Source organism: Pseudophryne corroboree, chromosome 5 (assembly GCF_028390025.1).
Source record: "Pseudophryne corroboree isolate aPseCor3 chromosome 5, aPseCor3.hap2, whole genome shotgun sequence".
Classification (NCBI taxonomy): Eukaryota; Metazoa; Chordata; class Amphibia; order Anura; family Myobatrachidae; genus Pseudophryne; species Pseudophryne corroboree.
Window position 1 is genome coordinate 632,488,479 of NC_086448.1, and position 16,683 is coordinate 632,505,161.

Consider the following 16,683-nt stretch of genomic DNA (forward strand, 5'->3'; position numbering starts at 1 on the left):
AGCTTTGTCAGCAATCTTTATTCCGGGTGTGGACAACTGGGAGGCAGACTTCCTGACTCGTCACGATCTCCACCCGAGGGAGTTGGGGGCTCCATCAGGTGTTCCAGCAGATCAGCGATCGATGGGGTTGCCCACAAACAGACATGACGGCTTCTCGTCTCAACAAGAAACTTCCCTGGTATTGCTCGCGGACCAGGGACCCCCAGGCGAGGACAGTGGATGCACTGGCATCGCCTTGGCCGTACCGGCTGGTATACCTGTTTCCTCCGATCCCATTGCTCCCAAGAGTGCTCAAGCGAATCGGGAATCAGGGTGTCCAGGCAATTCTAATTGCCCCGGATTGGCCTCGGAGGGCGTGGTACGTGGATCTTCTGGACATGTCCGTCGAAGACCCTTGGTCTCTGCCACTCAGAAGAGATCTTCAACAAGGACCGTTTGTCTACCCGGACTTACGTTTGATGGCATGGCGGTTGAACAGGACATCCTAGCTCGCAAGGGCCTTTCCAAGAAGGTTATTGCAACCATGGTTCAGGCCAGGAAACCTGTGACGTCAAAACACTATCATCTGGAGAAGATAAGTCTCCTGGTGCGAGGAACATACAACCTCCCTTTGTGCTGCCTACGGCACCCTATGGCACCCTGGGATTTGAATGTTGTGTTGAAATTTCTACAGTCCTCCTGGTTTGAACCTCTGATGACGGTACAAGACAAGTACCTCACGTGGAAGACGGCGATGTTACTGACCTTGGCTTCTGCTCGACATGTCTTGGAATTGGGAGCCTTATCGTGTAATAGTCGTACTTGGTCTTTTACGAGGACAGAGCGGAGCTCCGGACTAGGCAGCAGTTCCTGCAAAGGTTGTCTCCACGTTTCACCTGAATCACCCTATTGTGGTTCCGTCCAGTTCTGACGCTTCTGTGCGTGCCTTGAAGATCTATGTCAAACGAACAGCTCGGGTCAGAGAGACTGATTCCTTGTTCGTGCTATGTGATGCGCAGAAAAAGGGTTGTCCTGCTTCAAAGCAGTCATTTGCTCGTTGGCTTAGACTTACTATCCAACAGGCCTACGTGTTGGATAGTAAGTCTACAAGATCAGTGGGCTCTTCCTGGGCGGCTGCCCTTGGAGTCTCGGCCTTGCAACTATGCCGAGCTGCTACCTGGTCGGGGAAGAACACCTTTGTGAAGTTCTACAAATTTGATACCCTGGCCAAAGAGGATACCCAGTTTGGGCAGGCGGTGCTGCAGCAGTCTCCGCACATTCCCGCACGTTCTGGAAGCTTTGGGACGTCCCCATCATACTAGATTCCCCCAATATCCCTTATGGATGCTAGAGAAAATAGGATTTTAATACCTACCTGTAAATCCTTTTCTCGTAGTCCATAAGGGATATTGGGCACCCGCCTCAGTGCGTGGACTTTTCTGTAGGTTCTTGTTCTATAGTTACCTGTTCAGCTGGTGCTGTTACCAGCCGTTGCTGGTTGTATGTTAGTGGTGTGCTGGTGTGTAAATCTCACCACCTTTTCTGTTATCATGTTCCTTCTCTCATATATGTCCTTTCTCCTTTGGGCACGTTTTTAGCTATAACTGCCTGTGGAAGGGGGCATAGAGGAGAGGATCCAGCACACCCAGTTGAAGAAATTTAAAGTGCACTGGCTCCTTTGGACCCCGTCTATACCCCATCATACTAAATTCCCCCAATATCCCTTGTGGACTACGAGAAAAGGATTTACCGGTAGGTATTAAAATCCTATTTTTAGTCTGTTACCCAGTCACCAGTATATCTGCACAAAGATGTACTGACATACTATTACACCATTTTGTGTTTGACACCTGTATTTTCTCTACAGTCAAGGGTGCTTCTGTTAAGTCCCTTTCCTGTAAGAGATGCCAAGATATTTTTTGTGCCTACTGCTCAGGACCATGGTGGCCTCTGTGTTTCTTGCCCTGCATTGGCACTGCAGCCTGAACACCAAGTAGCTGGTCCTCTGCCAGAACCAATATGGGCTTCTCACCTGTCTCTGGCAACTTTAGAGCTGAACAAATAAGTAGCTATTTTCAGGCAGTTCCCTCAAAAGGGGCCTTTCACCAGGTTCATCATTGAACCTCATTGGGTATAGAGTCTCTCATAATCTGTTCATAGTCTGATTCAGGTTTCCACTTCCTTGCAACAGGTGCTGGACCCTAATATGTACTAGGTGAGCTTTGCCCATGCCCCTCCAGTCAGAATATGAGTCTGACTCTGGAGGCCTCCTCGTTGCCAGAGTATAAATTTCAGAATGATTCCGATTTGGAATTGTCTTCCGTACAGGAAGAGGATCATACTAGTTCTGTTAATGTAGATGCCTTAATAGCCACTATTCTGCTGATTAAGGACACAGAAGACGCTTTGCGCAAGAAAAAGGAATCCGTATCCTTTCCTTTCTCTGCGCAGTAAGAGGATCTCCTCACTGACTCAAGATCTGGGTGCCTTTCTGGTGAATGAGCTGTCAGTTCCTTAGTCTTTTTCACAGTTGTACATATTTCCTCCAATGTCCATACTACCTTGGGTGATTCGCAAGCTAAAGCAACACGGAGAGGCCGTCATTCTAGTCACTCCGGATTGGATATGCAGGGAGTGGTATGCCATTCTCAGGCGCCTGTCGACAACCCATTGGCGTCTCCCTCTCAGACTGGACCTTCTCTCTCAAGGATCTTGCCTAATCCCTGGCTTTGATGGGGTGGCTGTTGAGACATGTCACTTTCCATATCATGCTTTGTGCTAGGAAACTGGTTTCGGCTAAGGCATACCACAGGGTATGGAGAGCATACTTTACCTATTAGAAGCCTGAGATCTTCCATGCTTCTAAGGCAGTTTTTGATTTGGGTCTTTGCCTGTCGTCCCTGAAAGGTTTCAGGTTTCTGCTCTGATTATTTTCAGAGATACTTTGTGACTCTTCCTGCTATTTAGAAATTCCTCCAGGGGATTCTTCACATTCAGCCCCCATTTGTACCTCCAGTAGAGCCCTGGAATTTAGTCTTAGTGCTCTGGGTTCTTCAGTTTACTCCCTTTTGAGCCTTTGGAGTCGATTAATCTCAAATGGCTTACGTGGAAAACAGTGTTTCTGTGTTCTGTTCTTGGGCCCATTGGGTCTTGGAATTGTGTCTTGTCTCATAGATTTCTGTTCCCTATTTTTCACCCGGACTGGGCTTCTTTGCAGCAATCTGGTCTTTTGTTCTAAGGCAATCTCCAGGTTTCATATCAATCACGAGATAGTGGTTCATTATTTTATGGGTTGAAGCATTCCCAGACACCTCAAGTCCTTAGATGTGGCGCAGGGACTCCGCATCTATATGGTTTGGTGTTAGGAATTTTGTCATTTAGACTCCCTCTTTATACTTTGTCAAAAGATTCTGAACAGACCATTGCTTGGTGGATTTTGGAAGTCGTCTGTCAGGCTTACATTTTTGGCTAGCCTTCTGGTGTTTCATTCGGTTGTCGCCCACTCTACCCGGTCAGTCTGGAACTCCTGGGCAGATATTCGTGGAGCCTTGGCAGAGCAGCTTTGCAGGGCTGCCACATTGGCATCGTCGCACGCTGTTATTCATTTGTACCACTTTGACACTTTCGTCTCCAAGGATACTGATTTTGGGTGAAGGGTCCTCCTTGCAACTCAGAAGCATTCACTGCCTTATTGGACAGCTTTGGGACATCCCGTGGTATTTCCAGTGTCTCCCATGGACGAAAGAGAAAACAAGATTTTGGTTCTTACCTGATAAATCTGTTTCTCTGATGCCATGGGGAACACTGGTTGCTTTCCTGTTCGTTCCTGGCTTTCCTTGGTTGTGTTCGAGTTTGCATTATGCCAGGTCACTTGACCCTCAAGTTTGCATGCGTTTGTGTACCTTCTCCTCTTTTCTTTTACCCTCTGTCCTTTGGACCTTTGTTAGAAGATATCTGCTTGATCTGGGCAGGGGGATGGTATATAGGGGAGGAGGAGCCAGAGCTGCCTTTAAAGTACATTTTTTAGTGCATTTTTTTAATGCACTCCTCCAGCACCAACTATACCACTTGATATCTATCTCCAGTATCACCCATGGCATCAGACAAACAGATTTATTGGGTAAGAATCAAAATCTTGTTTTCTGATTTTCATATTTTCTTTCTTTTGTTTTAGATACCCAGAACATTTACAGAGTGATCCACATGAAACTGAGTGGGTCACACAGAGAATGTCGCCTGTGTTTGGGATGGCATCTCCAAAAATGGAGAAAGATGTAAATATAGATACCAGCGCTTCTCTACTGCCCTTAGGAATGAACTGCCTCGGAGCTGAAGCAGACTCTGTAATTAGTCAGTGCTCTGGCAATGAACAGGTATCTTTGAAAAGAAACTCAAATGACTCAAGTATCAGTGGGGTCAGTGTAAATGGTGCATTCCTAACTGACTGTGAGGTTCAAAGACCAACGATTAGCAGATGTGGAAAGCGGAAAAAGGTAGAAAACGAAGGAGAAAACAACTGGGAAATGTTATCAGTTAACAAGGAAAATGATTTCCCCCTTAAAAGCACAGCAAGTAGCAGAGATGTCTCCTTGGACACGCCTCTTGATCTCTCTGATCGCTACTCAGGATTACGCTTTCAGGACAGGAGTCAGGAAAGTACTAGACGCAAAATGAAGCAATCTACTGTACAGGAAACCTCTAAACAAAGCCCCAGAAGTAATTCCTTTATGGAACATCATTTTCAGGGGAGTTCACTAGAACCTAAGGAATCAAGGGAAAACCCTTCACACCAAATAGAGCATAAAAAGGCAAGAAAGGGCGATCGTTATGTCATCAGTACACAGAAAGACGACGAGGGTGAAAGTCGGCAATTTGATGTCTTGAAGGTAGTTTCAACTTGCTTTGTGATCTACTTTGTGTGATTTGATTTGCTAGCTCTTTAACATAGTTGTATAATTCACTGACTAGTTGTAGATGTATAAAATGCAGGTACAACTTGGATATGTGCTTCAATTTTATTTTTATTTTTTTAGTCCATTAGCTCTAGGGGACAGAGATGGTGAGTTTTGTTTTATTGGTAGGTAGCCAGGCACTAAAAGAAGTAGTTTCCAAAATACCCCCTGCTAAAGTCCAAAGCTATCCCTCAGTTACATAGTGATTTCAAGTTGGCATTTGGGTGGTATGGGATATACGGTATATGGAGGTGGAAAGGGAGTACTTAATTGTTTTTGCTTGCTTTTATTGCCAGATTCCAGTCCTGTAATGAGCTTGGGGTTCAGTCTTTAATACGAACCCCCAGCATCACTGATGCAGCTCAAAATTCTCTGCAGGTTTTGCTGTCATTTTGTGTTCTTATTGCTCGTAGTAGCTGCTTATAAGGAGCAGGACACTTTCAACCACCCATTAGTTCTACTTTAGGTCCATAGGACCTGAACCTAGATCTGATGGGTTCTCTAATTCCTATAATTGTGTTTTTAACCTGCTTTTCTCTAGCATCCATAAGGGATATTGGGGAGACTTAGTACGATGGGGTATAGACGGGGTCCAAAGGAGCCGGTTCACTTTAAATTTCTTCACTGGGTGTGCTGGCGCCTCCCCTCCATTCACCCTCCCACAGGCAGTTTAGAAAAAAGTGCCCTCAGGAGAGGATGCACATCTATGCAGCTCCAGAGAGTTTTCTTCAGTTTATTTTATATCTCTGTTATTTTCGGTATGCTGTTTGGACAACAACATACCTGCACTGTGGGAGTTGGGGGCGGTCACCGGCCTTGTGAGGTGTCAGAGCCGCTTCCCCGCGGTTGTTTGTTCATCGGGGCACTGCGCCTTAGCTGTTGCAATCGCAGCACATCCCTAACAGCTGCCTGAAGGTGACGACAGTGGTAAGTGCAAACCGGGCACTGCATACGGGACCCTCCTGGGGGGGACCCGCTAGAGCTCCCTGTGTAAACTGGCTAGCGGTGGTTTAAACTAGCACTTGTGTGATGTTTTTAAGCACTTTAGGAGAGATTGCCAGTATAAAAAACTCTGTAACTCCGGCGCCATTGGGAAGGGGGGAGCTACCTCAGCGCATGACCAGTGGCATTTTGGCACCTTCCTTTGCTTACTGCAGCAGCAGGCACAAATAGCTCCTCCTGACACTCAGAAAACGCTGGAAAACTGGTACAGGGTGAAGCAAATCTGTGTCCTATACAGGACAGAAATCCGTGTATCACTGTGATATTATAAGCTGACAGCCTCAATGGGGCTGTGTAGCTGGGGTGTGCTGGTCTTCACTCTCTGTATGTCTCCCTCTCACATACCGGAAGGGCAGGCTTGATAAATTTTACTGTCTATGTGTATGTTATTGTGATTTACTGTGAACATGGATAAACACAAACTATGCAGTGTATGCCACACGAGATTCTCTCCCTTATCGTCTGATTCTGTTTCAAGTGAACAATGCAGCCAATCTTCACAACTCAGTGCGGGGGCTGGTGGAGAGGGTCAAGAGCCTTCCTGTCTAGGGGCACTTAAGAATACGATGTCTGATATGTCAACACAACTCACTGCTAATGTTCAAAAGACTCAGCTACTACAATAGGCTGTTGCAGACTTAGCTGCAAGGGCAGATGTTACACAGCCCCTTCCCTCCCTAACTCAGGACCACAAAAGCGTGGTTTACCTGCTCTGCTCTCTGATTCAGATGAGGATGGGGAGGACTTTGATCCCGAGAGTGGGGATTCCGCTTCTGCACAGGGTATTGAACCCCTCATTCTGACTATACAGAACGTTCTAAAACTCCCTCTAGAGGACGCTTCACAGCAGTTGTTTTTCTTTACACAAAACAAGCCTAATGTCACTTTCCCTGATTCTGCAGAGTTAAATGACCTATTTAAGTTAGCCTGAAAAAATCCAGATAAAAAATACCAAGTGTCAAAAAGATTTTTGCACACTTTCCCATTTGCTCCTGAAGGTAGGAAATTCTGGGAAGAACCCCCGGGAGTTGATGTATCAGTCTCTTGACTGTCAAAAATGGTGGTGCTGCCTGCCCCAGGCTCCTTTATCATAAGTCTATCTACACAGCAGCAGGTGTATCGTAAAGGCCGGTTATAGCGGGTTGCTGGATGACCCATGCCATTCACACGTGGGCTTCTCAAATTCAACAGGGCCTCTCCGGGGATATGCATATGGTCACTATGGTGACTGTCCTGAAGCACATTCAGGACACTGCACGCGTCCTGTGTGACTCGCTCAAGGAGATGGGCAATTTTAATGCTAGGACTTCTGCCATGGCAGTGTCGGCACGCAGGGCCTTGTGGTTGCATCAGTGGAAAGCGGACGCAGAGTCCATGCGCAGTGTGTAATCTCTCCCCTTTTATGGGGAATGGCTCTTTGGGGTTGAGTTGGATACTTGGATTTCAAAAGTCACTTCAGGGAAAGCCACGTTTCTCCCCTCTGGTGCCCCGCCGGCTAGGCATTCCTATCCGGGGCCATCTGTTTAGTCCTTTCGGTCTAACAAATTTCGATCTAGGGCCAGAGGTGCGTCCAATACAGCTAGAGTCACCAGAGGTAAGACAAGAAGACGTGCAAACACCGGTTCTCAGGTACACAGAGCACCAGTTCTGCTTCCACTAAGTCCTCAGCATGACGGTGCCCACCCACCCCGAGGGGATCTCGAGGTGGGAGCTCGACTGCGTCACTTCAGCTGCATCTGGGAAAGCTCCTGCCAGGATATCTGGGTAAGGGACCTCATTTCTCAGGGCTACAAGCTGGAGTTCGACGGTGCTCCTCCTCAACAATTTTTTTTTAAATCAAGCTTACCATCTTTGGTGGATACGCAAATTACATTACAACAGGCCATCCAAAAGTTGGTCCAGTCCCACGTCATTGTCCCAGTACCAATACCACAATGGGGAACGGGTTATTACTCCAACCTGTTTGTGGTACTGAAGCAGGACAGTTCGGTTCGCCCCATTTTGAATCTAAAGTCCTTAAACCCTTATCTCAGGGTTTTCAAGTTGAAGATGTAATCCTTAACAGTAGTGATTGCGGGCCTGGAAAAACAGAAATTCATGGTTTCCCTAGAAATCAAGGACGCCTACCTTCATATTCCAATTTGGCCACCTCATCAAGCTTATCTGAGGTTTGCCCTACTGGATGATCACTACCAGTTCCAGGCACTACCCTTCGGCCTATCCACAGCTCAGAGGGTATTCACAAAGGTAATGGCGGAGATGATGTTCCAGCTCCGTGTCCAGTGGGGTCAATGTTGTTCCTTACCTGGACGATCTCCTGATAAAAGCAAGATCCAGGGAGCTTTTATTGCTCCATATCGGCTACACTATCCAACTTCTGTCACATCATGGGTGGATGCTCAATTTACAGAAGTCCCACCTATAGCCAACTCAGCGGCTCCTGTTCCTGGGGATGTTACTGGATACTGTGGCCCAGAAAGTGTTCCTACCGGAGGACAAGGCGAGAACAATTCAGGAGATGGTCCTCATTGTGCTACGGCATGCTCGAGTATCCATCCATCTTTGCATAAGATTGTTGGGGTAGATGGTTGCCTCATACGAGGCGATCCAATATAGGAGGTTCTATGCCAGAACATTTCAATTGGATCTTCTGAGCAAGTGGTCCGGATCACATCTACAGATGCACTGGATGATACGACTGTCACCTCAGGCCAGGATTTCCCTTGTGTGGTTGCTGCAGTCCTCCAATCTCCTGGAAGGCCATAGTTTCGGTATTCAGGATTGGATCCTCCTCACGACGGATGCGAGTCTCGGATGATGGGAAGCCGTCACCCAAGTGGCTCAGTTCCAGGGCAGATGGTCAGCCCACGAAGCCCTCCTTCCGATCCACATTCTGGAACGTCGGGCGATCTACAGTGCTCTGCTTCAGGCCTCTCCTCCACTCCAGGATCACGTGATCCAAGTACAGTAGGACAACACCACAGCGGTGTGTATATCAGTTGGCAAGGAGGGACAAAAAGCAAGGCCTGCATGCGAGAGGTGTCAAAGATACTCCTCTGGGCGGAAATAAATGCAATACCAATGTCGGCAGTCTTCATTCCGGCAGTGAACAACTGGGAAGCTGACTTCCTAAGTCATCACAATCTCCACCCGGGAGAGTTTGGGATCCACCATCAGGTGTTTCAGCAGATCATAGACTGGTGGGGTTGTCCACAAATAGACATGATGACTTTTCGACTCAACAAGAAGCTTCATTGGTAGTGCTTCCGAACCAGGGACCCTCAGGCGAGGGCAGTGGATGCACTGATGTCGCCTTGGCCTTACCGGCTTGTCTACCTGTTTCCTCCAATTCCGTTGCTCCCAAGGGTGCTCAAGCGAATCAGAAATCAAGGAGTCCTGGCAATTCTGATTGCCCTGGATTGGCCTCGGAGGGCGTGGTACGTGGATCTTCTGGACATGTCTGTCAATGACCCTTGGCCTCTGCCACTAAGAAGAGATCTCCTTCAACAAGGACCGTTTGTCTACCCGGACTTACGGCGACTTTGTTTGACGGCACGGAGGTTGAGCGGAACATCCTAGCTCACAATGGTCATTCCAAAAGTGTTATTGCTACCGTGGTCCAGGCCAGGAAACCTGTGACGTCAAAACACTATTATATCTGGAGGAGCTATGTCTCTTGGTGCGAGGAACGCACGTATCCACCTGCCGAGTTCCACTTGGAACGTTTTCTCCGTTTTCTGTAGGCTAGCGTGGATAAGGGCTTACACCTGGGTTCCATTAAGGTCCAGCTTTCGTCCTTTTCACTTTTCTTCCAGAAGAAATTGGCAGTGTTGCTAGTAGTTCAGACCTTCTTGCAAGGAGTACTTCACATGCAACCCCCTTTTGTGCTGCCCACGGTACCCTGGGATTTGAATGTGGTATTAGAATTTCTACAGTCATCCTGGTTTGAACCTCTGATGATGGTAGAAGACAAGTACCTCACGTGGAAGACTGTGATGTTACTGGCCATGGCTTCTGCTAGGTGTGTCTCAGAATTGGGGGCCTTATCGTGTAAAAGTCCCTACTTGGTCTTTTACGAGGACAGAGCGGAGCTCAGGACTAGGCAGCAGTTTTTGCCGAAGGCTGTCTCTGCGTTTCACTTGAATCAATCTATTGTGATTCCGTCAAGTTCTGGCACTTCTGCTCCTCTGGAGGCATTGGATGCTGTGCGTGCCTTGAAGATCTATGTCAAACGAACGGCTTTGATCAGAAAGACGGATTTCTTGTTCGTGCTATATTATGCGCAGAAAAAGGGTTGTCCTGCTTCAAAGCAGTCCATTGCTCGTTGGCTTAGACTTACTATCCAACAGGCCTATGTGTTGGATAGTAAAGTCTACAAGATCGGTGGGCTCTTCCTGGGCGGCTGTCCATGGAGTCTCGGCCTTGCAACTATGCCGAGCTGCTACCTGGTTGAGGAAGAACGCTTTTGTAAAGTTCTACAAGTTTGATACCCTGGCCAAAGAGGATACCCAGTTTGGGCAAGCGGTACTGCAGAAGTCTCCGCACATTCCCGCCCGTTCTGGAAGTTTTGGGACGTCCCCAACGTGCTAAGTCCCCCCAATATCCCTTATGGATGTTAGAGAAAATAGGATTTTAATTACCTACCGGTAAATCCTTTTCTCGTAGTCCTTAAGGGATATTGGGCGCCCGCCTCAGTGCGTTGACTTTTCTGCAGGTTCTCTTTTATTTGGTTACCTATTCAGCTGTTGCTACTGCAGTTCCCAGCCGTTGCTGGTTGTTGTATGTTAGTGTTGTGCTGGTGTATAAATCTCACCACTCATTGTTCTTATGTTCCTTCTCTCATATATGTCCTTTCTCCTTCGGGCACTGTTTTACCTATAACTGCCTGTGGGAGGGGGCATAGAGAAGAGGAGCCAGCACACCCAGTAAAGAAATTTAAAGTGCATTGGCTCCTTTGGACGCCGTCTATACCCCATCGTACTAAGTCTCCCCAATATCCCTTAAGGACTACGAGAAAAGGATTTACCGGTAAATAATTAAAATCCTATTATTTTTTTCTACCAACTAGCTGGCAGCGTCATCCAATAGGTGTTCATTGTTTGGTGTCTGTGAAAACAAGGCTGCTGCTCCTATGTAGTCACTTTTATCCAGCACCTGTACACACTGGTGATTGGTGGATGGATCTATACATATCCCACTTCAAAATTTAAATTTTTATTTTTAATTTTTATTTTTACTGTAATATAACTTGTTTCCAAAAAATCCAGACTACTGTATGTATGTATGTACAGTATATACAGGTTGAGTATCCCATATCCAAATAGTCCGAAATATGGAATATTCCGAAATATAGAATTTTTTGAGTGAGAATAGTGAAACCTTTGTTTTCTGATGGCTCAATGTACACAAACTTTGTTTAATACGCAAAGTTATTAAAATTATTGTATTAAATGACCTTCAGGCTGTGTGTATAAGGTGTATATGAAACATAAATGAATTGTGTGTATGTACGCACACTTTGTTTAATGCAGAAAGTTATTAAAAATATTGTCTAAAATTACCTTCAGGCTGTGTGTATAAGGTGTATATGAAACATAAATGCATTCTGTGCTTAGATTTAAGTCCCATCACCATGACATCTCATTATGGTATGCAATTATTCCAAAATACTGAAAAATCCGATATCCAAAAGCATTTTGGATAAGGGATACTCAACGTGTGTGTGTATACATGTATGTATGTATGTGTGTGTATATATATATATATATGTATGTGTGTGTGTGTATGTGTATATATATATATATATATATATATAGAGAGAGAGATATATATATATATATATATATACATACATACATACATACTTGTATTATTTATTTACAGTTCTGTTCTGTTGCATGAAGAGTGGTTTGTTTTATTTTATTCTTGCCATGAATTCCCTCCCTCCAAGGCTGTAGGGCATAGGTCTGCAGACTCGGTCCTTATTACCCCACACAGTGCATGTTTTGCAGGGTAATCCAGCAGGTGCAGAGGTGTATTAATTATTCACAGACACATTTTAAAAGGTCCACAGGTGGAGTTAATTATTTCACTTGTGATTCTGTGAGGAGACCTGCAAAACATGCACTGTGTGGGGTAATGAGAACCGAGTTTGCAGACCTATGCTGTAGGGGATCACATCATACTTGCCTACCTGACCCTCTCCATGAGGGAGAAAATGCTCTGTTCCTGGACTTTCCTGGTAATGTATGATTGCCATCACCTGTGGTGAAACGCCTTTCTTATCAATTAAGCAGCTCACTACAGGTGATGGCAATCATACATTACCAGGAAAGTCCAGGAACAGAGCATTTTCTCCCTCATGGAGAGGGTCAGGTAGGCAAGTATGGATCACATTGAGTTAGACTTCCCTTCTAGGAGACAGGGCAGCAAAAAATAAAAACGTACCCCTCTTTTTTGTATGAATCTTATTTCTAAACATTTGCTCTGCACAGAGGCAAGAAAAGGAGCACAGTAATACAGAAATGTGCATTCCTGTATGGGTTTATCTGTGAAAAAGTTATAATGGTATGTGCATACCACACTTAACACCTTTTTTTCCCTTAAAGATTTAAAAAAAAAAAAAAAAAAGGTTTGCAGTATGGAGCTGCTGATTTACTGACTTGGGCATATCTGCTGGCCAATCTCTTCCCTGTAGCAGAATACCATCGCAGCATGGGCACCGCTATCTTACCTGAGGCCAGCTGAGACCGATTCAGATATTCACAGCGTCTCTGAATTTTGCGTCCAATCCTGGGGCAGAGCTCCTTATTTGAACTGCTCTTTGCAGGCTGTCCATTGACAGTACAACTAGGTCTCCTGTGACATTAGCGTAATGTTCTCACTAGAATGCGGGCAGGTCGCAGAGGTATGGGGACGGCATTGTTGGGTGCGACAGAAAAGGCGGCGTGGCTGGCCGGAGAGGGAGTGTAGCCCCATTGGTGTCACTCTTGGGGGCATACTCAGCACTTACAGAGGTGCTGGGCTTTCCCCAAGCTCCCCCCTCACTGTGAATAGATGATCGCCACACCGCATCGCTTCCCACCTGTAGGACACTGTTGCCCACGGCAGTGGAAGGCACAGGGGTAGGCTGCTTTAGCAGGGCACTGCTAAAATGCCATATAAGTGCCATATATTCGTGGTCAGGGAACTTATCCCAGATTCTATGTGCTTTCGCTCAAAACCAGGGTTTTGTTTTTGTTTTTTTTGCGAGGCTTTAAAGGAAAACATTGGGCAAAAAAATGGGAGTGAGTTCCCCACTTAGATTATTTACCTTACTGTTCAATGCATGTGTGTGAGAGTGTTATGCATGTTTATTTACTTTGTGTTATGTTCACACTCTTGCAGATTAGGAGAGCTGATGAGCCTACAAGAACCGATAGATCAGTGCATGGGGGTAGTGAACAAGCATCTGTACTTCAACCAAATCCTCACATGTCACAAAACAGAGACACAGAGCAAGGTAAAACATGCTAACATCATACGCTAGAGACCATAATATACATGTGTTGAGCAAGACTTTATTCACTGAAGAAGTCCTGCGTGTGTGCGCTCTTGTGTTGAACAGGTCTTTTATTTATTATGCTGGGTTCTTGCTAAATGAAACCACAGCTCATTGAGAAGTTCAAGTTTGTTCTGCTGTATTGGTTACATACCTCCCAACTGTCCTGATTTTCGTGAGAGATTCCTGTTTTCTTTGGGACTGTCCATCTGTTCCACTCACGGGCCGCAGTGTCCCGCAATGGCGGGGGGGAGCAGTTGGGAGGCTCCTGTCACTTGCTGCCTTCAGGACAACATCGCGGGAAAAGAAACCTAGAATTGCACCTTTTATGGTGGTTATTTGTAGAAATAAATAAATAACCTAGTTTCTGCTGCAGGGTACACTGGGCTCCACAGGGAATGACATTGGGGTGTAGAGTAGGATCTTGATCCGAGGCACCAACAGGCTCAAAGCTTGGACTGTTCCCAGAATGCCTAGCGCCGCCTCCTCTATAACCCCGCCTCTGTGCACTGGAGCTCCGTTTTGTAGTTGGTGCCATGCAGTAAGCAGGTATACAACAGGGGGGCTGCTCCTGCAGCCCTGAGAAGAAGCTTTTAAAGAAAAATGAAGACTTCAAGGGCTGCAGCAGAGACACTGACTGTGTTAGATGTCAGACATCTCCTGCTGCAGTTCCATCACCTTTCCCAGCGGTTCTGTACACTACCGCGCCCTGGTTGCTTGGTACCTACAGCGGAGGCTCCGGTTTTCTTCCAATTAGTCACACACGCGACCGCTATTCTCCTGGATCGCGTGGCCGCACTCAGGGATGAGGTAAGTGGGTCCCCCCGGCGGGACCCGCTGTAAATCGCGATCCCTCACGGCCGGTGGGAGGCAGGCCTCGCGCACGCTGGAGTGGACACTGTAGCAGTACAGGGACCCCAGTAGACCACCAGGGTATGGGCACAGGTCGATTTTTCCCTCATAAAACCATTTATATAAGCCCCAGTACCCGGTGGTGAAGTCCAGCAGGGGGGGGGGGGGGGGATAAGGCTTTGACCTGTAGCCCCAGCGTGCCATTTAGAGTAAATGTTCCCACCCTGGAGCTGCATATCTCTCTCTCCCTCACTCCCTGTCAGCGTTTGGGCGCCATTAGGACAAGCTGAGCTGATCCTGGTACTGTTTGGGCAATTCTCCTCTGTAAAGCCGCCTGCCTGTCATCGCTGTGCATTTTACAGGACACTCAAGTATTCTACATGTCTGCTGACAGTGTTAGTTAAGAAAAAGTGCCTTTAGTCAGGGTTATTTAGTGCAAGTACCCTGTGATATACATCCAGTCTTTACTGTGCATTGTTATATCTATTAAGTGTACAGCTATACTTAGTACTACTATGTATTGCAAGTCCAATGCAGTTTTATTTCATGTCATAATTTCTGCATTGTACAAACTGTGACTCTGTGTGTGTGCATATAGCTGCTGTGTGACCTCCATTTTGTGTCTCTCACTCAGATTGCTATCCCTATATTCTATAACCTGAGGGGGCTAGGTGCATCAGGTTTATCATAATATAGGTAGTTCACTGGATATACTCAGTGTGTATTTCTCTTTCATACACTAGGGGACACTGGAGTTCCTCTTAGACATTAGGGGTGTGAAGTCTGCAACCGGAGGTGTGGCACAATGTAAAAAATTTGCATTGTCTGCACAGCCGGCTCCTCCCCCTTCACGCCCCTCATGCCTCAGTTTTGAAAATTGTGCTGGAGGTGCAGCACGTGGGAGCGCATAGCTCCTGACTAAAATCAAACAATCTACTTAAAGAACTGGCTGCGTCAACCTAAAGAAAAGGGGGACAAAGCCTAAGAATATATGAGAGACAAAGATCCCTTTTGAAGGGACCTGCATCTCTCATCAGGAGATCCTCTTTATTACACTGAGTGAGTACTGGTTGTAAAGGGCCCTAGTAAAAGGATAGCCAGTGTTAGACATTTGTAAGAAAAATCCTTGCAGAGCTAGTAGAGTAGTAGTAGGAAGCTAGCGCCGCTGTATGACAGGGGACAGTGTTCCTGTAGCGCGAGTGAAGCGCCGCTGTAGTACCCGCGCGGCTGTGAGAGATAGTCTGGTCACGCCGCTGAGGTACTGCCTGACAGCGTTCCCGGTTCGCGCGTGCGCTGGAGAGACGCCGCATTGAGAAGCGCGACGAGACTCTTCAGCCGCGGGGAAAACGGCAGGCTCCGTTCGCATCCCCCCCCCCCCCCCGCCCCCCCCGGGTATAGCAACAGGCGGCTAGAGGTACTACTGACCTAGAGGAGGCTCCTTGTACATTTCCCCTCATGTAGATGAACGATGATCAGTGGCGGCTGCGCAGGCAGTGTAATGCAGTGATTCAAAATTTTCAGTGGCGGCCATCTTTAATATAACATAGGCGCCAAGCTGAGGGGCAGGGAGCAGCCCTCCCCCTCTTATACTTTATCCAATGAAGGTTTGTTTGTTTTTTATGTATAGAAGAGCTCCCTCTGCTGGTGGAAATTTAGAGCTTAGACAGGGACAAGAATATACAAATAGAGGATTTCCTGAAGAATAATAATTTATTATTATTTATATTTTCAAGGGACTTCTATTCAAAGATCCTGAGGAAAATACTGGGAGCACGTGGACAACCCTATCATCGTAGCTGATTGACAGCTGGGTCTGTGAGGGCTGCAAACCGGCTGGTGTTCAAAAAATTTATATTTTTATTATTAATTTATTTTTATTTTTTTATCTGCCCTTTCTAAGTAAGAAGGGAGAAGTTTTACAGCCGGTTACGACCACTTCACTCCCGTCATATACTACAGCCTTTCTCTTCCTGGTATGAAGGGTGAAAGCACTGGTTAATTGTCAAATAAACGGCTAATCATGTCTAAGGCAGCAACCAAGACATCTAAAGCCTATTATGTGTGTACGAAATGTAACAAGAAGAGCACGAGGGTTGGCAGCTCTGGGGTGTGCGACTCCTGCTTAGACAGGGACACACAACCTGGGAGCAGTGCTCCGTCTAGGTCGTGGGAGGATGTTCTTACGGACAGAATATCCAAAGAGATGGCGGAATCACGCAAGCAACAATCAGAGTGGGCTGCGGGATTCTCAAAGACGATGGAAGAGTTTCTCATCAAATTAACGCCGCCCGCACAACCAGAAACGAATGTGCGCAAGGCAGTTAAAAAAGACCCCTTCCTGTTGTTCAGGTAACGGAG

The 16,683-nt window shown here is 46.5% G+C and overlaps 1 protein-coding gene across 4 annotated transcripts in view; it reads left to right on the forward strand.

Moving 5' to 3' along the window:
* The window catches only part of RBBP8 (RB binding protein 8, endonuclease), a 313,130-nt gene that overhangs the window by 228,227 nt on the left and 68,220 nt on the right, over nucleotides 1-16,683 (forward strand). For all 4 annotated transcript variants that reach the window (XM_063923586.1, XM_063923585.1, XM_063923587.1 and 1 more), the window contains exons 11-12: nucleotides 4,154-4,865; nucleotides 13,320-13,434. In XM_063923586.1, the coding sequence (XP_063779656.1) occupies nucleotides 4,154-4,865; nucleotides 13,320-13,434 (827 nt within the window). The remainder of the gene's footprint in view (nucleotides 1-4,153; nucleotides 4,866-13,319; nucleotides 13,435-16,683) is intronic.